General features: G+C 53.2%; 1 protein-coding gene across 1 annotated transcript; it reads left to right on the top strand.

Annotated features, from left to right (window-relative positions):
• Window positions 1–1,160: 1,160 nt before the first annotated feature.
• ISM2 (isthmin 2) lies at window positions 1,161–18,625 on the top strand. Its single transcript, XM_080683782.1, has 6 exons — window positions 1,161–1,400; window positions 11,372–11,596; window positions 13,272–13,605; window positions 15,235–15,375; window positions 15,635–15,718; window positions 16,965–18,625. Exons 1-6 carry the CDS (start codon window positions 1,266–1,268, stop codon window positions 17,480–17,482), a joined length of 1,437 nt encoding a protein of 478 aa, XP_080539908.1. The 5' UTR covers window positions 1,161–1,265; the 3' UTR covers window positions 17,483–18,625.
• The last annotated feature ends 1,855 nt before the right edge of the window (window positions 18,626–20,480 follow it).

Genomic DNA, 20,480 nt, shown 5'->3' on the forward strand with positions numbered 1-20,480 from the left:
AGATCCGGAATAAAACTAGGTGACACCAGGGCAGGATCTACTGGCCACTCCCTCAAATATGGTTAGCAGCTGTCTTTCTGGGGCTTTAACCTGTAGGGGCTAAAAAAATATTAATACTTCTCCCACTCGCTAAGTTCTAGGTGGGCTAATAATCAAATGAACAGAGACAGATTAATAGGAGAAAATAAAAAATTCAATAACATGTGTATGGGGAATTCACATAAGCATGAAATCCAGAGACATTTTGGACAATGGAGAAAAGGGGTGGGCGGGGGGACAGGGGTCTTAGATTTCAGAAGTGAGACTAGGTGATTTACAGGTAGTTGAGGAAGAGTGGGACACATGTACCTAAGAAGCCGCTGTCCGAAGCCCTCTCTTTATTATACCTAAATCAAATTACGCTAAGGCAGCATCCTAAGATCTCCTTCCTAAAACAGGTTTTTCTGTCTGAATCTCTTGGGCAGGAAAGGGGGAGACATAAAGGTTCTGAGTCTTGTTTCTTAATAAACAGCTTAAAATCAATATTCCAAAAGGCAGCTTTGGGGTAGCAAAACTTCAGTTCCCTTCAACCCTCCATCCGAGTCTCAGCGCACTCCTGGTTTTACAGTGTTCTGAGGACAGACAGCCTGAGAAAACTGGGTGCAGGACGGCTGGTGTTTCTCTGGTCTCCACGCCCAGCAGGGGAGCTGGAAGTCTGGGGGTTACTTCCAGCCCTTCCTCCCCACGCAGACCTACCTGGAGTCAAACATTTTGCCCATAATCTGAGGGGTCCCGTGTGGGGCCACGGCGAATCCCTTAAGCAAGCGCTAGGCCCTGGCTATCCTCGCGCCCCAGGGTCGCCGTGGGAGTGGGAGCGCCGGAGGGGAGAGCGACCTCGCGGGAGTCCTCGCCCCGGGCTGGAGAGCGCCTGCCGGAGGGCTGCAAACTCCCAATTGCAAGAATTTGCTTGGGGCTGCGATGGCGACAGCGGCGGGGACAGAGGGTGGGGAGGGGGCCAGATCAAAGGAAGCGCGGAGGAGCCAGCCCTCCAGAGAGGGCGGGAGACCCCGGGGCGCTGACCCCGAGAGCGGTGAGCGCTCAGTGCCTGGGTCTCAGGCAGGAGAGGGCCGCGCGCCGCTCGCCTCCGCCCCGCGCGCCCCCGCGCCCCCGCGGCCAGGCTGAGCCGTCGCCCCCGGGCTCCCCGCCCCTGGAGGCCCGGAGCCTACAAACTCGCCGGAGCGCATCGAGGCGCGGAGGCACCAGAGAAGCGGCTTTGGAGAGCGACGATGCCTCGGCTCCCCAGCAGAGCAGGGCTGTTCTTCGGTGTGGTGCTGCTGGCAGCGCTGCTGGCGGAGGGATGGGGACTCCCCACGAAGAAGCCGAGGGGTTCCCGGCTCCAGAGCCAAGCGAGGCTGGCGGAGGTGAGTGGTGGGCGCAGGGCTAAGCGCTCGGTCCCCCTCCCGGCACGTCCGCTCTGGCCGCTCGGGGAACGCGAACGGGACCGAGCAGCGGCCGCCCCGTGCGAAGGCTGGGCCGAGCCAGGGCCAGGTGCGCGGGACCTCAGGAGCCCCCACTCCCCGGGCTGTGTGGCGCGCCAAGCCTGGGGAGCAGCTCCCTTCTGTGCCGAGTGAGGAGCGTAGACGCCCCGGAAAGGGCCGGCGTCCGCTTGTCCCCTGTCCTGAGCGCACATCTCCTGCAGCCGCGCTGGCCAGGTGCGCCCTCCGAGGGTGCGAGAGTGGGAGAGGAGTTGCTGAGGTTCGAACGGTCAAGGTGCAGCCTCTTAAATCTGCAAAGGGTTTGGGCCCCTTTGGGCATGAATTGAGACAAGGTGAGGTAGTAAGTGGGGTCCTCCAACTTGCTGGGTGTCAGTAGTCCGCCAGGGACCTTTATATTATTATGAACTTAGAAAAGCAGAAGAGATCACCCAGACGTCTCTGGGTGGCCTGAGAGTGGGCCGTAGGGGTGGGTGTAGGACAGGGGTGAGACCTTAAAGAGCGATGTTAGTCGTGGAGAGAAACCATAGTCTGTTGAAACCTGTGTCTGCTGTCACCGGGGATCAACAGTCCAGCTGTTCCTTCCTGGACTGGAGTGGATATTCATCCCCATAAAGACAAAACCTGCTGGACTCCTTCCAAGGTGTGCAGGAGTGGGCCTGCGTGGGCGGGGGTCCTGGCCCCTCCTCTGCCCTGAGCTGTTCTTGGAGGAGGTCAGAGCAGTTCTTCCCATTTTCCGGATGAGGACACTGTGGGGCCCAGACAGATGTGCTGGAGATTGGTGAGTGAGGGTGAGCCGAGCTTGGGACACACTATTAGTGCCCAGGCTGCTGAGACCCTCCGGAGGCAATGGGACCAAAGGGTCCCCAGCCTGCACTTTAGGGGGATCTGTGTGGACCAGGGTCTGTCCATCTTTTTTCACTACTGCCCTCCCTCAGGAGCCTTTTATTTTATTTATTTTTAAAATGTATTTTTATTGATTTCAGAGAGGAAGGGAGAGAGGGATGGAGGAGAGAGAGAGAGAGAGAGAGATCATGAGAAAGAATCATTGATCAGGAATCAGACTGTGACCTCATGGTTCATAGGTAGATGCTCAAACACTGAGTCACACTGGCCAGGCTAAGGAGCCTTTTAGGCATTTTTTTTCCCAAGTGCTCCCCCACCATGAAAGTTTAACAACACAGATAAACTGTTCAGGTACTATGGCCCTTTGGAGTGGTACAAACCATTGTAACATCTTAAGATTTTTTTATATATTTTTTTTGCCCCTGAGATCCAGTTTTCCCCCTGTTGAGATGCACTACTGTCGTTTGGTTATATAATGCCTTGTTGTGCATTGTAGGATGTTTAGCAGCACCCCAAGCATATCAGATGCCTATTGCATCCCCTCCCTGACAGAGCCAGACTTTGCTAAATATTCCCTGAGGGAAAACATCGCTTGAGAACCCACTGGTTAAGAACCACTGCGGTCCAGAGCAACTGAACAGCCTCTGGCTAGTCCCATCTCCTAATTAGAGATGACAGTGGTCATAAATTAATTACATTGGCAGTTTTCCTGCTCATTTGGCTAAATACTTTCTATTTTAGTCTTACTGCTTTGTATTGTAATTATTTTTAGTAGTTTTGCCAGATCTTCCTCCAGCAGAGAGGATGAGTTATTTCAGAGCCAAAGTCATATCCTCAGCCCCAATGGGGCCTGGATGAGAGAGCCCTCAACATGTTAAAGCAAATTAGCGCCATGAAGGAAAAAACAGAGCTTGGAGCCCAGGGCCTGGGGTTCTGGTCCCAGGGGATCATTAACTCCTGTGAGTCACCTTGGGCAATTTTCTGACATTTAAAATGAGGGGGCAGGCCCTAGCTGGTTTGGCTCAGTGGATAGAGCGTCGGCCTGCAGACTGAAGGGTCCTGGGTTTGATTCCAGTCAAGGGCACATGTCCAGGTTTCTGGCTTGATCCTCAATAGAGGGTATGCAGGAGGCAGACGATCAATGAATCTCATAATTGATGTTTCTATCTCTCTCTCCCTCTCCCTTCCTCTTTGAAATTAATAATAAAAAAAATTTTTTTAATGAGGGAGCTAAGTTGCCCTGTGCTGCATGGGTCAGTGGTTAGAGTGTTCTGCCCCTTCCCCCACCCCCAATGCCCCAAAGATCCAGGGTTTGATTCCCGCTCAAGGGCACATACCTGAATTGCATGGAGGAGGCAACTAATCAATGTGTCTCTCTCACATCCATGTTTCTCTCTCTCTCTTTCCCTCCCTTTCCATCTCTCCCTCCATCCCTTACATTCACTCTAAAAATCAATGGGAAAAATATCCCCAGGTGAGGATTAATATCAACAACAGCAAAAATGAGGGGCTAAGTCAGGCGTCCTCAAACTACGGCCCGCGGGCCACATGCGGCCCGTCGAGGACATTTATCCGGCCCGCCGGGTGCCGCTGCCTGTCCTGCTTAGCAGCCGACGCGTCCCGGGCCCGCAGTGCGCATAGGAATTTGTTCATAGTTTTTTTTTTAAACTACAGTCCGGCCCTCCAACGGTCTGAGGGACAGTGAACTGGCCCCCTGTTTAAAACGTTTGAGGACCCATGGCCGCTAAGTCATCTCCTACATATCAAAGGTGTTAGTTAAGGAATTGTTGAGAGAATGCAGACTGCTATTGTAAGGGCCTTGGGTGATAGGTCAGAAATGACCAACTCAGAGACCTTTATGAAGAAATGGAAGAACATAAACCCATCAGCTCTAACGGTGTAGGATGACTGGGGGAGTGAGCATTCCCTGGACCCTGCAGAGTTGGTACAAAGACTTTAGTGATGTTATTCCATTGTTACACCATTCTGCCTTGGGCATTATTCCCCTTTTCCAGATGAGAAAATCGAGGTGCAGAGATGTTAAACCTAGCTGGGATTGGGAGCCAGTCTGTCATTTCAAGAGCTACACTGAAGACCCTTTGGTATATCTTTGCAGGTCATGCCCAGCCCACTCGTTCAGTTTGAAATCATTAGCATCGTGAACAAAACATGCCACCCCCTCTCTGGGCAGGCCGGTTGCTGAGACCCAGTTTACTCCTACAGTCCAATGGGAGGGCATGCTTGGTGTGAAAACACAGTACACATACATGGGTGGCACCGTCGTTGCCAGGGGCTGGGGCCAGGCAGTTTGTTACAAGGATGCTGGACAGGCAAAGAATAACACAGCTCTGCGCATTGGGTGTCTTCTGTTCTAGTTAAGATCAGAATAGTACCCAGCAGCCACTGTGCCTAGCATTTTGTGTTTCTTTTCTTTTTTTTTTTAAATATATTTTATTAATTTTTTTACAGAGAGGAAGGGAGAGGGATAGAGAGCTAGAAACATCGATGAGAGAGAAACATGGATCAGCTGCCTCCTGCACACCTCCCACTGGGGATGTGCCCGCAACCAAGGTACATGCCCTTGACCGGAATCGAACCCGGGACCCTTCAGTCCACAGTCCGACGCTCTATCCACTGAGCCAAACTGGTTTCGGCGCATTTTGTGTTTCTTGTCTTGTTATCCTCATTTTAGGATCGAGGAAACTGCTAGTGGATCCGATAACTAACCTACAGTCACACAGCTAGTAAGTGGTGAGCCAGGATGCGGACCCAGCTTTGCTTAATTCTACACCCTGGGCTGTAGTCTGGCACACACCACTTCCTGGGCAGGCAATGAAAAACCTTGGGGTGGCAGGGGACTTTGGGCATAGCTTGGGCCATGCTATTAGTATGTGATAGAGTAGCGGCCGCCAACTGGTGATCCGTGGACCACTGGTGGTCCGTGAAGTCCGAAAGGTTGGCGACCGCTGTGATAGAGGGTGATGAAGATTAGAATGGGCAAGAGAAGAACTGAGAGGTCCTCTCTTCAGGCTGCAAGGACTGTCCTGCATGAGGGGGTCCCCTGTGGGGCAGAGCTGGGGAGATTCCTGCAGCAGCAGCAGAATGAGTCGCCACTTTGTGCTCTGGCCAGTGTGGCTCAGTGGGTTGGGCGTCATTCTGTGCACTAAAAGGTTGCTGGTTCCATTTCCAGTCCCAGCACATGCCCAGGTTGTAGGCTCAATCCCCAGTAGGGAGCGCACAGGAGGAGCCAATCTGATAAATGTTTCTCCCTCTCCCTCTCTCTCTCTCTCTTGCTTTAAATATATTTTATTGATTTTTTACAGAGAGGAAGGGAGAGGAATAGAGAGTTAGAAACATCAATGAGAGAAAAACATCGATCAGCTACCTCCTGCACACGCCCTACTGGGTATGTGCCCGCAACCAAGGTACATGCCCTTGACTGGAATCGAACCTGGGACCCTTGAGTCCGCAGGCCGACGCTCTATCCACTGAGCCAAACCTGTCAGGGCCTCTCTCTCTTTAAGCTATAAAAAAATGAAGAGCTAAGCTCAGAGGAAGGAGCCTCCAAGCCTGAGGCCGTCATGCACGGGATAGGTGTGTTTAGTTAGCACCTCAGTCCTGGTCCATTGTCCAGCCGGTTGCCTGGCGCAGGATTGCAGGAGGGGCATTGTGGGGTGAAAGGTCTCACCTGCCAGGTGGGTGACACTGAGAAGCAGGTATTTTCCTGCAGCTTGGCCTCTGACACTCAGAGGGGAACCGGGTCTCCGTGATGCCGAGCCTGTGGCCTTGCCTCATTCTTCCAGTCCAGACCATTCTTCTTGCTCTTAGAGTTCAGGACCCCTGGAAAGCTGGTGTGGGAGAGAGGGAAGGACAGGAACGGGCAGGCGCCTGGAGGCTTGGCTGCTCGTGGTCCCAGGCAAGTCCCCAACCTCACTGACTCTCAGCCTCCTAATCTCCTCCTCCCTTGGCTCCTCACTGGCTTGTTATGAAGATCAAAGGGAAAATGGATGTGAAAAGCAGAACATCCTGTTCTAGTGTTTTGTTCATCACCGCACTCGGGCCCCCCGAGTGGCAGGCAGTGAGCCAGAGGTGCAGCCCCTGCCTGGAGTTGGCAGAGCATGAGGGTTAAGAGCACAGAGTCCAGCCAGACCACCTCAAATCCTGCTCTGCCAGCCCCCTCTGACCTCAACCACGTAACTTCACCTCCAATCCTAGACTGCCTCCTCTCTTAAGTGGGGAGGATGCTAGTACCCGCCCCAGGAGGGTTGGAGTTGATACATACAGGGAGCCCGGCCGGACCTGCTGCATAGTCTGTGGGGCCCCGTGCAGAATGAGAGTGTGGGCCTCCGAGCATTTCTCAATGGCAGCAGCAAAGCATAAACCAGGTGCTGGGCCTTGGGCAGGTACATGGGTCACACAAGCTGAGCCAGCCCTGGTGCTGGGAGGGTGTCTCTGTCAGGAGTACTCTTATTACAGGGAGGAGCCAGGGTGGGCTGGGCCAGGCTGGTGTGGACCAGCGAGGAGAGTGAAGTCCAGCCCCCTCCCTCTGCCCGGGGTCCTCTAGCTTGGCCCAAGAGGCAATTACTATTGAATGCTGGGTGACTGTGTGCGCAGCCTGGCTCTGTACGGATGGGCGGATGGGCGGGCCTCAGCAGCTGGGGCTGCGGGGAAGGGAGGTGCTGGCCTGCACCTGGCAACTGGATTTCATTATCCGAACAAGTTCCCGACCCAAGGCAGAGAGGAGCAAGGAGAATGGGGGAACTGGGAGGGGCTGAAACAGGTTAGCAGGCAGGCCGTGCAATGCAGGAAGGCTTTGTGGGGATGAGGGCTCTTGTGTTAACTGGGAACACACGGGTCAGGGCTGCTGGCCAAGCCTGGGACCAGGGAGGGCACATGTAGGTGTGTGTGTGTGTGTGTGTGTGTGTGTGTGTGTGTGTGTGAGAGAGAGAGAGAGAGAGAGAGAATATGGAGATATATCTCGGTACAGGCATGCCCTACTTTTCGAAAGTTCATATTACGCCTCTTCATTTTTACAGAACTCACATCAGAACCTGTTTTTGCTAACAGAAAAAAACCTGAGAGGATTTTTGCTTTTAGGAAAAAAGGGAGAACATATAGCAGCAATAAAAACACGGTAGGAAATATTTTTTTAAAGGTGGAGCGGAGGAAGCAAAAATTGGGTTCCAGTTTTGTTTTGCTGCAAGCCGGTACAGGGGCGGTGCGCTCCCAAGCAGCGAGAGAGCCACTGCTTTTATTACGTTAGAGTTAGTTTCGGTTTGGGGGGTCTGGGAAGGCTGAAGACTTTTTCCATGGGAATGAATGGTCATTGCTTCTTCACCTTATACCATTTCTCCTTGTGAAAGGTTTTGTAGGAAAGCCCTACTTTCAGATAGTGGGGAGAACCGGTGTAAATTCTACATCTCAGGACTCTGGGTAATGACTCCAGCTCCCCGCATCCCCCTCTAAGAATGGAGTTGCATATTTGAGCCTGCGTGAAACTCCACGTGCAAGCTTAACAGGTGGGGGCAGTATCCTGGGGGCATGACAGGTGTTCTTACACAGGCAGGCAGAGCCTCCGAATTAATTCACTTCAGAACGTTGTGGAATATACCTGCCCAGGTCTTCCATCAGCGGTGGCAGGTGGAGGTCTTCTGACCAATCAAGATGTAAAGAGCTAACACAGTGCCTGGAGAAAGAGGCACCTCCTCCCTCTCCCCTCTGAGAGCCATCCTTCATCACCTCTCAGTCACATTCACCAGTTAACTGCCACGATACTTCGAATTTAATTTAAAAAAGGCCCGCCGCTTGCGTCTATAGACCTTTATGGTGTGCAAATGGTTCGTTGCGTGCTTGCCACATGTGAGGCACCTCACGAGACAGGGACGGCGTTTCCCAATTTACACAGGGAGAAACTTGGGCAGATGACATAAGCGGCCCCAGGCCACACAGCTGGTTACCACCGAGTTCAGCTGCCAGACAAGATGATGATAGTGGGTATGCTTTGTAAATGCAGAGGTGGTTGCACCGATGCATGGAGTTGAGATCAGGCAGAGCTGAGTTTGAACCCGAGCTCTGCTGTTGTAACCGTTGAGACTTTACCTAAATCCCTTACCCTCTCTGGGCCTCCATAGCCTCATCGTTCACGTAGTCCCACTCATTCCTCAGGACGCTGGCATTCATTTAATCCCTCAGCAGCGATTTATTGAGCTCCTACAAGATACCAGCCACCGTGCTAGGCACGGGATACAGCGTGAACAAAGCAGACAGAAATTCCCACTTTCACGGAGCTTGCACTCTACTTGGAGCCGGTGACAGAAGGCATGTAAAAGGCCTGGCCCGTATGCAAGATGTGGTTAGACAGGGGTCATAGGTCATGGCTCTGGAGCTCAGCCCAAATGCCCTCAGGCCTTCCAGGTGCCAGTGTCCTGCTGCCTGAGGGTGTTCACTGGCACTAGGGACTGCTCTGAGCTGTACATGGCAAGCCCGACATAGGTGCCTGGAGAGCAAACTCTCCCCCCACCCCAGCAGCCCTTAGCCAATGACTGGCGGAGTGGGTAGGTAGACAGCCCAGCTCTCCTCCTCTGGGGATAACGGAGGTGTCCAGGGGGATTGAGCTCCCGTTGCCCACTGTGGTCACCAGCCAGATGGAGCATTCTTTTTAAAAAAAATATTTTTATTGATTTCAGCAGAGGAAGGAAGAGGGAGAGAGAAAACATCAATGAAGAGAGAGCATCATTGATTGGCTGCCTCCTGCACGCCCCCAACTGGGAATCGAGCCTACAACCCAGGCATATGCCCTGACCAGGAATCGAACTGTGACCTTCTGGTTCATAGGTTGATGCTCAACCACTGAGCCACACTGGCCGGGCTTGATGGAACATTCTTTTTTTTAAAAAATATATTTTATTGATATTTCACAGAGAGGAAGGGAGAGGGATAGAGAGCTAGAAACATCTATGAGAGAGAAACATCGATCAGCTGCCTCCTGCACACCTCCCACTGGGTTTGTGCCCGCAACCAAGGTACATGCCCTTGACCGGAATCGAACCCAGGACCCTTCAGTCCCAGGCCGACACTCTATCCACTGAGCCAAACTGGTTTTGGCGAAACATTCTTTATTAGCTGCCTCCCTTCCCTGATTTGCTCTCTCCTCCGTCCTCCCACCCCCACCAGTGTCTCCTGGGAGCAGATCACCTGCCACTTGCCCTCGAATCCTTGTGTCTGGTTCAGCTTCTGAAGGAACCTAAACTAAGACGGGATGTGGTCCCCCCACCGCTCCCTGGTCCACACCCCTGAACCCCCGGGGGCTGGTGCACCGAGCAGAAGGCTCCACAAAAAGGGTGGCCTGTGTGGCTGGGATGTGTAGCCAGGGCTTTCTATGGCTTTTCTTCATCACTTGGTCCAACCGGGCACCAGGGAGAGCTGGAACTGAACAACCTCAGCACTTGCTAGACTCCAGCTCTTGCCCATCACCTTTCCCATTTTATAGAGGACACTCAGAGGTGATGTGCCCCGCCAGGGTCCCACAGGCCAGATGCCAGCCACCGTCAGGATTCAGACCCAGGCAGCCTGACCCTAGAGCAAGAGAGACTCCAGGGCCAGGCTGAGATGGGGCCACAGCTGCCCTGGGACCAAGTGATTTGTGTGGGGGCCTTGGAGCCAGGCATCTGCGTACCACAGAAGGGGAAGTCAAAGGGGAGAGACTTTTCCAACCCAAGAAAAGAGTGAGAAACTAGACTGAGTAAGCCCCTGGTCTGTGAAGGGGACTCTCAGTGCTCCCGCCTATAGTGTTAGAGCATAATGGTTCAAATTCTGCCTCTACCACTAGATGTCTGTGTGCCCTCCGGCAAGTTACTTGCCCTCTCTGTGCTTTAGTCTCCATTGTCAAAACGGGAATGGCAGGAGCACCTACCCCTGAGGGGTGTTGGAAGGATGAAATGAATGATTAAGTGTTTAGAATAGTGGTTGGCACACAAGGAGATGCTATGAAAGTGTTTGATAACTAAAATTCTGACTCCAAGAGACTCTGGGTAGGAATTATCCTAATTTTACAGATCAAGTTGAATGAGCTAGTGAGAGGCAGAGCTTGGATTTAAACCCAAGCTGGTCTGACTCTCCAGAACCCATGTTTCTCAGCCTTACCGCACTGTCCCAGGTAAGATGGGAGGTGGGCTCCACGCTGTGGCAGGGTTCAGAGGAGGCTCATGGCGCCTGAGGCTTATAAGGGTAGCTCTAAACAGTGCTCTTTCTGCTCTGGCATGAAGACCTGGGCAATGGCTACAGCCTGGAGGTAGGTGGACGGCCCCGTGTCCCACTGTCTGAGCAGATGGGCCCTGGAGCAGGAGTTAGAGACAACTAGGATCTACCTTTCACCTACTACCTGTGCTGCAGCAAGGATGGTGCAGTGTGGACCCTGTGGGCACAGGCTGGTAGACAGAATTAGCTGGCAGCCAGCCAGCCATGGGAGCAGCCTGGAATAGGAAAAGGAACCAGACCCAGGTGGGCAGGCAGAGACAGGCAGCTGTGGTCAGAGATGCTAGGGAATCCAGCCCCCATGCTAGGGCCGCTCGAGAAGGCCAGGCAGTGAGGAGCTCTGAAGGGAAGGGCCCAGGCCTGCTGCCACCGAGAGGCCTTCCTGGGGCTTCCTTCTCTGACTTGTGCGGCTGGGGGCTGTTCTCTGATGACCACAGCCTGGGGGATTCTCAGGCAGGTGGCCTGCAAACTGTACTTTGGAACCACTGCCTTCACTCTCTGGGCCTCAGTTCCTTCCTCTGTAAAATGAGGAGGATGGACTTTTCTTCCATGTGCAGAAACCTGATTTCAACCCTCCGCTCATGCCTCATGTTGGCTCTTTGTCCAAGTGCTTTGTGGAAACAGCCCCACTTACCCTCTGAGGCCTTAAAGCTCTCATGTTTGGCTATACAGTCACAGCGAGTCTGTGATCTGGTCACACCCCAGGGCTCCTGAATTCCCCTCCCCACCAGTCTTTTTTGGGTCCACATGGGGCAATCCCTGATCTCAGTCACCTCTCTCACTCCCGCTCTCCCCCTTAGGTTTCAGCCTCCCCAGATCCCAGCTCTCCTAGGGAAGAGGAGGAGACCCCACTCCAGGCAGGGCCACAAAGACGCAGGCACTGGGTTGTCACTGAGCCAGCAGCTCTGACCCCAGAAGACACAGCGCCTCCTGGGACCCAGGAGGACACCCCCTTGCTGCTGGAGCTGCAGACGCTACCAGGATTGGCCAACACGGACTTGAGTACCCCAAGCCCCGATATCCAGGTGAGACCTGCCGGAGGGCCATGGGCTCAGTGGGCACCAGGAGAGGAGCTGGGCTCAGGGGCTCAGCTCTGAGGTCAGGCATACTGTCCTGCCTTCCTTGGAGGTGCGGGTGCTGTGTGGGGTTGGGGCTGTCCCCATGGAGTTGTTTTGGGGAAGATCTGCTTCTCTGCTTTTAAGCTGCAGACCATGAGCAACTCATGGGACTCCTAGTCCATAGCAAGGGACAAATAGCGCCAACCTGGCAATGCTGTCATGGGGACCAAGTGAGCGGAGAATGCTTCTTGAGCTGCAGGGGACTCTGGAAACTCGGGGTGGCCTTGAGGAAAAGCCTGAAGGTCTGATCCCCACCCAGGCCCAACCCCTTATGCAGCCGCCTGAGGGACTGAGTACAGTGGGTGGGGGACCGACATACCCATTGCCAGTCCTGAATCCCTAATGGTAATAATTCTGCATTTTTGTGTAGCATCTACCGTTAGAAAACACTTTCACTGAAAGAGAAAAGTGTAGAACATAATGTTGTATCGCAAATCAGTGAGCTGGACAAGACGCCTTAATGAGCCAATTAGTTATGAGTCATCTTTATTGCGTGCAGGTCAGAGCAGATTACCTCTGTCAAATTCTGAATACCCAAAGGAGGAAGCATTCTCTTTTTATGTCTTTTCAGGTCCTTGTGTAAGTTATTTTTACAGACGATTTGTAACCTTGAGTATATATCGTATCTATACAGACACCTGTAACCTTGGGTACATATCTATACAGACACCTGGCATCAGTTTCAGCATATCAGTCCCTAGCTTGCAAGGTCAGACAATTAAGTTTATATTTTCTATTATTCAGACCAAAAACAGTTATTTTACAGAACAAGAGACTATCTAAAAATAACAGAGTTGACCTACAGAATAAGAGACTGTCTAAGAATAACAGAGTAGTTCAAATAGCAGTTTCAAACAGCAGTTTTCCAAAGGAGGGGTTACTATGCTTCATTAACTATAAAACTGTTTAAAAGTATATGTGTGTACACATGTGTATATATATGTAAAACCCAGAATGTTAATCACCAAAATGTTCTCTGTCAGTGATGGAATATGGACAACGTTCACTGCTTCTTTAGATTTTGCTGGTTTCCCCCCCCAATTTTTGTTCAGTGACCTCAGATTAGTTTAAAATAACCCAAACTGATGTTTTTAAGGTTCACTTTTACATAAATGATTTCATGTTTCATTTCTCCCCTCCACAATGTGGTGAAACAGAGCCCCTGCTCGCCCCCAAGGGGCTGCTCTGGGGATGTGCTGTCTGCTCTCATTTCTGGTTCTACAGGAAGAAATGGAGGCTCAGGGCTGTTAGAGGCCCCCGGAGGCTGTGCAGCCTGCAAGCCGGTGAGGCCAGAATTCAAAGCCAGCTTCTCTGACACTAGTGGGTCTCTGCCCTGGCACATGCTAGAGCCCCCATGCTTGGCCCCACCTACGACCAGTTACACCCATGTCTGAGGTAGTGTCGGGGAGTCTAGAACCTTCAGGGGATTCTGACGCATAGCCAGGTCGTAAGCTGTGACCCCATGCGCCCGGGGAGGCCAAGAAGGTTGGGCCTCTTCCTCCTGCTCTTGCCATATTCCCTCTCCTTGGTGTCCAGCTCTGAGCCTCCCTCACTGACCGGCCTGGAGTCTGTCTCCCTGCAGGTGACCATTGAGGTGGTGGAGGACCCCCAGGCCAAGGTGGAGAAGGACTTGCTGGCCAAGCCAAGCAATGTCTGGCCCTTCGGCTGGCTGTCTACCGCCATGGAGACCTCCAGGTCCCTCCTCTGGGACTACTTGAGGGGTGAGGAGACGGGGTCCAGTCTCAAGGACAGAGCCCCAAGAGAAGAGGAGGAAGCAGAGGAGAAGGAAGCAGAGGAGGAGGAGGAGGACTACCTTATAGACTATGAGTACAGTGAGAGCGAGGACCAGGAGGACAATGATGAGGAAGATGACAACAAGGAGCAAGGCTGGCTGCACCCCTTCAGGGACTTCTATGGTGAGCACCTCCATCTTGGCATCCCTGGTTGCTGCCCTTCAGGTCCAGAGTGGAAATGGGGGTAGAGAGAGGGCTGAGAGCTTCCTGGGCAGGGGCAGCTGGGGGACCAGGAGCTTAGGCCTATACAAACACCATCATCTGCTAAATGGTAACATCACCCATAGCTTGCAAAGATTTTGCCCAAAAAAACATTTGACCCTCACAAGAGCTCTAAGATCCCCTAAGCAAAACAGACATATTAATATTAGGTATATATATTCATATCTATCAGTTTCCAACAAATTGCAAAATATTATAAATCCCACCATTCACAACTGACCTCATTTTCAGACTATGTGGGTTTGAACCCCGACTCTGCCACTTACCAGCTGAATGACATTAGGCAAGTTACTAAACCTCTCTGTGCCTCAGTTCTTTCCTCTATAAAATAGAGAATAGCACAACCCTTACTACATAGGATTGGGTGCAGAGGGTAGTAAGTCAGTTAATACATTTAAAGTGCCTGCATCTAGTAAACACAGTATCTGCTATTTGATTAGAAAACAATACGATATAGTCTGTTCAGAAAATGTCACCTAGAGCCTGCCCACCCTCCAGGCAGCCATTTTTATTTTTGCACATTGTAGTTCAGGATTTCCTGGGTGCAGACCATCTCACACATATTTGCAGCCATTCTCCCTAGAGCCTAGTTGTTTCATCATTGGATGGAGGTACCTATGATGAAGACTAAGTTATAACAGCCTGTTCCCAGTTTTACCAAAATAATATACACTAACAGGCAGAATTTTCATGACTTTCAGCTTTTCTTCCATTTATTATCCTTAAACTCTCGGTGCCAGCCTGCTCGGGCCTGCTAGGAAGTGAGGCGAGCACTGGCTGTGTCATTACTTTGGGAGGTTTCCCCAGAGACCCTGGGGCCTGCACAGCCAGAGAGCTGTGGGTGCAGTCAAGGGTGTTTCAAGTCTCTCAGCAGGACCAGGCCCCTAACATGGGCAGCAGGGACATTCATATATACAGTGTGTGTGTGTGTGTGTGTGTGCGTGTGTGTGTTTTATTTCAGAGAGAGAGATAGAAACATCAATGATGAGAGAGAATCATTGATCAGCTGCCTCCTGCACACCCCCTACTTGGAATCAAGCCCGCAACCCAGGCATGTGCCCTTGACTGGAATCAAACCTCGGACCCTTCAGTCTGCAGGCCAATGCTCTATCCACTGAGCCAAACCAGCTAGGGCAGAGACATTCTTTAACACCCCTAGGAGAGTATTGTCATCCTGGGTTTTGGTTGACATAAAAACTACAGCTCAGAGATAGAGGGGCACTTGCTCAGGTCGCCCTGACAATGGCCAGATGGCCTCCAGCCCAGATACCGTTTCCTCTTTGTTGCTGTGTTGGCATAGAATATGTGCTGGGCGTTGTGCTGTCTCTGTAGGGCCACCTCCTGCATTTGCACAGGTGTTCACTGCACAAGGGGTTTGAGAGGGGCTGGAATCGAGCCCCTGCTCTGTGCACTAGGCTTGGGGCCCTGCCACAGGTTGCATCCCCCTGAGAAATTTAACAAAAGGCGAATATTCTCCAGTGCAGCCTGTGGGCTGTGCTCACTCACCCCTGGCTCCTTGCCTTGACACAGATGACGAACCTCCAGAGGAGTGGGGCCCCTGGTCTCCTTGCAGTGGGAGCTGCGGCAACAGCACCCAGCAGAGGACCCGGTCCTGTGGCTTCGCCTGCACTGTCACCCAGACCAAGGACTGCGACCTGCCCCACTGTCCTGGTGAGAGGAGCCACAGCTCCTGCACAGGGAGTGGCTTACACACTGAGCTTGGTCCCCTGGGAATGTGGGCATGTGAGCCTTGTACCAGGGTGGTCTTGGGAAAGGGGATGCGGGAGCTCACAAACATGGTGCTCCTGCCTCATCCCAGGCCTGTCCCAGATGCTGGGGGCACCTAGAGCCTAGTGAGGGCTGGCCTTCCCCATTGGGAGCACAGAGGTGCCTTGGGACGCCACCAGCCTGACCTCCTCTCTTCCCAAAGGCGCCAAGGACAAGGACCCCTTGGACTTACCCAGTGAGGAGTGGCCATTCCTGGCCCCCAATGCTACGGATATTCTGGACCCAGGTCAGTGGAGGGCTACGCCCTGCCCCTGGGGAGTGAGGGAGAACCTCTCTCTCTCTCTCTCTCTCTCTCTCTCTCTGTCTCTCTCAGCATTTCATGGGCAGGAATCTCACTTCCATCCATTGAGGCAGAGAGTACATCTTCCAACAGGAAGGTTAGCCTCCCCAGCAAGGGCGCCCTAGCGTGTCTGAACCCCAGGACAGGCCCATTGGCCTCCCCAGCTTTATATTCCTGCTGGGAAGGTCTCCATGGGAGCTGAAGAGCTTGGAGACCATCCTGTGGGGCATATCTCCCTGGCAGCAGGATGGGACGGGGACATTCTGGCTACTCCTGAGTCACCCTTGAAGACTCCTGGGCAGGCTTTGTCTGGGAAGGGGGTGCTGCCAGAAGTGGACGGGGGTCCAGAACTCCGGGACTCCTCCCTCCAGCAGCTCGGAGTAGGCCATGCCTTCACCAGCATGCCCAGCATCTGGGTCCCTCGGTCTCTCCTACCCCTTGCAAGGAGCCAGGAGGCTGTGGACACCACCTCCCCCCCAACCTCTTCCCGCCTGTGCAGAGAAGGCCCCTGCTCAGTGCCACAGCAGCTCATGGTTTCAAGGGTCAGAAGCCACATTTCCCAAGGTAGAGAGATGGGGGAGGGCAGCCACTGGGGGCCCAGAGTGGCAGAGTGACTCACCCAAGGTCATATGGCCTGAGAAAGGCAGAGATAAAAACAAGAATGGGCCAGTGCATAAGATCAGCGTGGGGCAAACGGAGGTTTCCAGTTGTGAGTACCCAAAATGGTTTATTTTCGTACTGTTATTTATTAATTAGTGTATTATTTTCCGTACGAACAAGTGCAAACCTACTTGTGCCCCACCCTGTATTGAAACATTTTCTTACCAATTGGTTTAACCATTCTCCCTGCTCTCACCACCCAGCTCCTTCCCCAGGACCTTTCCACCACCCAGCGTTTAAAGGAATAGCACCTTAGCAGAGCAGAGGCCATTTGGGCCCCTCCTCCAGCCCCTGGGCCTGCATCTGTTTTAAACCAGGGCCTCTTGCTTCAGGTTGCCTGGTGTTGTGTGGGAGCCCCTGTCTGTCAGCAGTGGAGGCCAGGTCGGGGTGCTCCTAGTTCTGGCCCCTAAGGCCTTACTTACCTGGCCACACCTTTGCACCAGCTGGGGCTCTGGCCTCCTCTCCACCCATTGGCCCCACTCCCCACACCAAGGAGCTGACCCACCTTCCCCCACGTCCCTGCCCCCTGCAGGTGTGGACCACTGTGAGAAGTGGCTGAACTGCAAGAGCGACTTCCTAGACAAGTACCTGAGCCAGGTGCTGCAGGACCTGCCCAGTTGCCCATGCACATACCCACGGGAGGCTGCGCACAAGATCATGAGCTTGCAGGACAAGCATACCGGCCGCAGTGTCCAGTGGAGGGACGCCAGTGGCCCGGGAGAGCGCCTGGACATCTACAAGCCCACGGCAAGCTACTGCCTGCGCTCCCTGCTGTCCCAGGACAGCAAAACGCTGGCCGCTCAGCACTGCTGCTACGACTCCAGCTACCGGCTGCTGACCCGGGGCAAGGGTGCTGGCACACCTCACCTCATCAGCAGGGAAGTCTCACCTGAACTGCACTTCAAGTTGGACAAGATGCCCTGGATCATGTGTAAGGGGGACTGGAGCCGCTACCACTCTGTGCGGCCCCCCAACAATGGCTGGGCCTGCCCTGCCAACCCTCCTGAGCCCGAGTATCTGGCCCAGCTGCAGGAGGCCAAGGAGTACTGAGGAGAGGGCTGCTGTGCTGAGCGCTTCCCTGGCAGGCCCCTGCCCCTGCCCCTGCCCCTGCCCCTGCCCAGGCTGGGGGAGTGCAAGGGCTTAGTCTGTGAGGCCTGTGAACCCCAGGCTGGTCAGCACCCAAGTGTTGGGTGGGGTCGGGGGGGTGGTTGAAGGGTGTACAGGCTCAGCCAGGGTGAGGGGAGGAGCTCAGCCCCAAGGTCCCTGGGGTGCAGCGGAAAGCTAAGAGGTGCTGTCCCACCCTGGCCGCTCGTGTCCCTCCCCCTCCCTGGGAGCTGGGCTCTCCTGCCTGGTTTTGCACACAGGTGTGCGCCAGGCTCTCCACTCTCCACACAGCCTGGTTCCCAGGACCTGCGGTGAATCACTCAGACCCCCAGCCCCGAGGGCCAGTCCTTTCATCTCAGCCCCCGCAGCTGCCCTTGGTCAGCCCTGGGTGACCAACCCTTATTACCTCTGAGTGGCTGCACGTGGCCCTCTTGCCTACTGGGAGCCACTGAGCAAAAGGGTTTTGTCCTCAGCTCCGAGCTGCCTTTCGGTGGACACCACTTCAGTCTGGGGCTGAAGCTCTCAGTGGACAGACAGGCTGGGGCGGCCAAGCCAGGGCAGGCTCCAGGCAGGGACAGGATCACCAGGTCAGGTCCCCTTTGTCCAGCCCACCTGTGTTCTGTCCAGGTGGAGGGAGATGGCACTGCCCCACGTGGGGGAGTGGCAGCTTGTCACAGCAGCCAGGCTTGGGGTGGCCTCAGAACCAGCTCAGGAAGTGCGGCATGCTCCTGGTGCCCTGGTAAACCAGTTCTCCATGCAGAGTTGGGGAATCCTTGAATGTAGCATTTGGGCAATTTCTGTGGTGTAAATACTCTCACCATGGCCCATTCCAGGCTCCCATGGTGACATCATTGAATGCACTGAGCTCAGAGTTGGGGAGACAAGCACAGTCTGCTCTCCCCACACACCTTGTGCCTCTTCCTACCTCCCCTCACCCCCAGCCACACTGCCATGCCTTCCATGGGGCTGAAATGCTGACGTCCCAGCCGTCCCTGCTCACAAAAGCCTCCGCAGGGTAGGGAATTTCACTGCTAGCCCCTAGACAGCGGCCTTGAAGCTCTCTGGGATCCTCAGCAATAAAGCACTTTACTTTCCAATTCTGTCTGTCTGATGAGTTTGTGGCCCAGCAGAGTAGCGTGGGTTGGAAGCCTTTGCTTACAGCCCATGCTGGATCCCAGCTCCCACGGGTTTTGTGTTTCGTTTGTGACTGCCTTACCCAGCTGGGCAGGCGGAGCTCGTGGGTGCAGGGATTTGACCAAACTCACACTTGCAAAGGGCTGCCTGGGAGGCACATTCACTCTTAAGTGTTTTGGTCAAAGAGGTAAATTGCATTTACTCCGGAGGAAGTGGCCCCACTTCCCCAGGTAACTTGCTGCAAGGGAATCGAGCACAGAGTTGCCCAAGGACTATACCTATAGGATGGCAGAGGTGGACCTGGTCCCTGCCTTAGTTGGCACCCTTACCAGACACTCTGCTGTCACTCCTGGCCTTTGGGAAAGGAAAGAGACACATCAAGGAAACAAAGTAGAATGAGGCAAGGTGTTTCCAAGCTGCTGCTTGGAGAAGCCCAGAGAGCCACATGTTTCTGATTAGCATCATAGGTCGAGGTGAGTTTATTAGTCTGGTCCTGGACCACAGTCTAAAAATACTCGAGTGCAATCAGAATATTACAGGGTCAGAGAGGGCAGGATCTGAGGTCACCAGATGGAAGCCAAGTTCTCTCTCATCTGTTAAATTCAATACAATTAATGAGCAAGGACATGTTTTAATTACTTTTTTTTTAGCATAAACTTAAAAAATTAGAGACATCCCAGACTCTGTTTTCACTGAAAACTGCAAATTCCCCTCCTTCCTAATGTAACTTACCTTGACACTTTCACACTGCTGTCTAAATTTTTAAAGAAAACATTTTTATTGATTTTAGAGAGGGAGGGGAGAGGGAGAGTCAGAAACATCAGTGATGAGAGAGAATCATTGATTGGCTGCCTACTGCACGCCCCCTACTGGGGATCGAACCCACAACCCGGGCATGTGCCCTTGACTGGAATCCAACCCTGGACCCTTCAGTCCACAGGCCTATGCTCTGTCCACTGAGCCAAGCCAGCTAGGGCTGCTGTCTAAATTTGATCTATACCTAATGGTTGTTTATTACCCAAACATTACTTAGTCCCATTTTTAATCTGTAATCTCAGTGACATGCTTAATTGCTACCATGTCAGGCACAGATGAGAGAAACTAAGAAAAAGGCATTAGGGAGTAGGTCAGCTACAAAATGATGTGTGTTCAAACTCTACAGAGGAGAAAGAGACACTGCAGGTAGCTGCAGGCGGGGGAACACCTGTGTGTGAGGAGAAACTGTGATGGAGGGTGCATAGCACTTGTGAAAGGGGGCGGCTTGGTAGCGGCTAGTATCAGAGCCAGGAGGGGCCCAGGAAATCAGAGGGCCCCTCCCTGCACTCCGGTCCACTGTCAGTCACCTCACTGGTGTCATTGGCTGTTCTTCCTGCTCCAAATGCCGGGAGCCACCTTGGCCACGCATGGCTTATGACCACCACTACTGTTTCCAACTTAGGTCCAGCCACCTCGGTGGTTTTGCCTGATTTCCCCCTCTGGTTTTTCTCATCTGGGATCCTAGTTTAGGCAGGACGGTCAAATTGAATTCCTTTTTTTAAAAGATTAGTGTATTGATTTTTTTAGAGAGGAAGGGAGAAACACCGACGTGAGAGTTAAGATCGATCAGCTGCCTTCTGTACACCCCCACCGGGGATCGAACCAGCAACTTCCACAACCTCCCGGTACACGGGAGGATGCCCAACCAACTAAGCCACATTGGTCAGGGCTCAAAAATTCTTATTAGGGTTTAACCAACAATACAAAGCCTGTTGGATCCTGCTGACCTTCCTTGTCTCTTGGAAGATACAGTGTTTCAGATCCTTTGTCCCAT

The sequence above is a fragment of the Plecotus auritus genome (genome assembly GCF_963455305.1).
Source record: "Plecotus auritus genome assembly, chromosome: 1".
NCBI lineage: Eukaryota > Metazoa > Chordata > Mammalia > Chiroptera > Vespertilionidae > Plecotus > Plecotus auritus.

Bases quoted from the DNA above. Each gene is read 5' to 3' on its own strand.
- ISM2 (XM_080683782.1), top strand. From the start codon at position 1,266: ATGCCTCGGCTCCCCAGCAGAGCAGGGCTGTTCTTCGGTGTGGTGCTG. The intron at 1,401-11,371 runs GTGAGTGGTGGG...TCTCCCCCTTAG, and splicing joins GCCAAGCGAGGCTGGCGGAG to GTTTCAGCCTCCCCAGATCC. The intron at 15,719-16,964 runs GTCAGTGGAGGG...TGCCCCCTGCAG, and splicing joins TACGGATATTCTGGACCCAG to GTGTGGACCACTGTGAGAAG.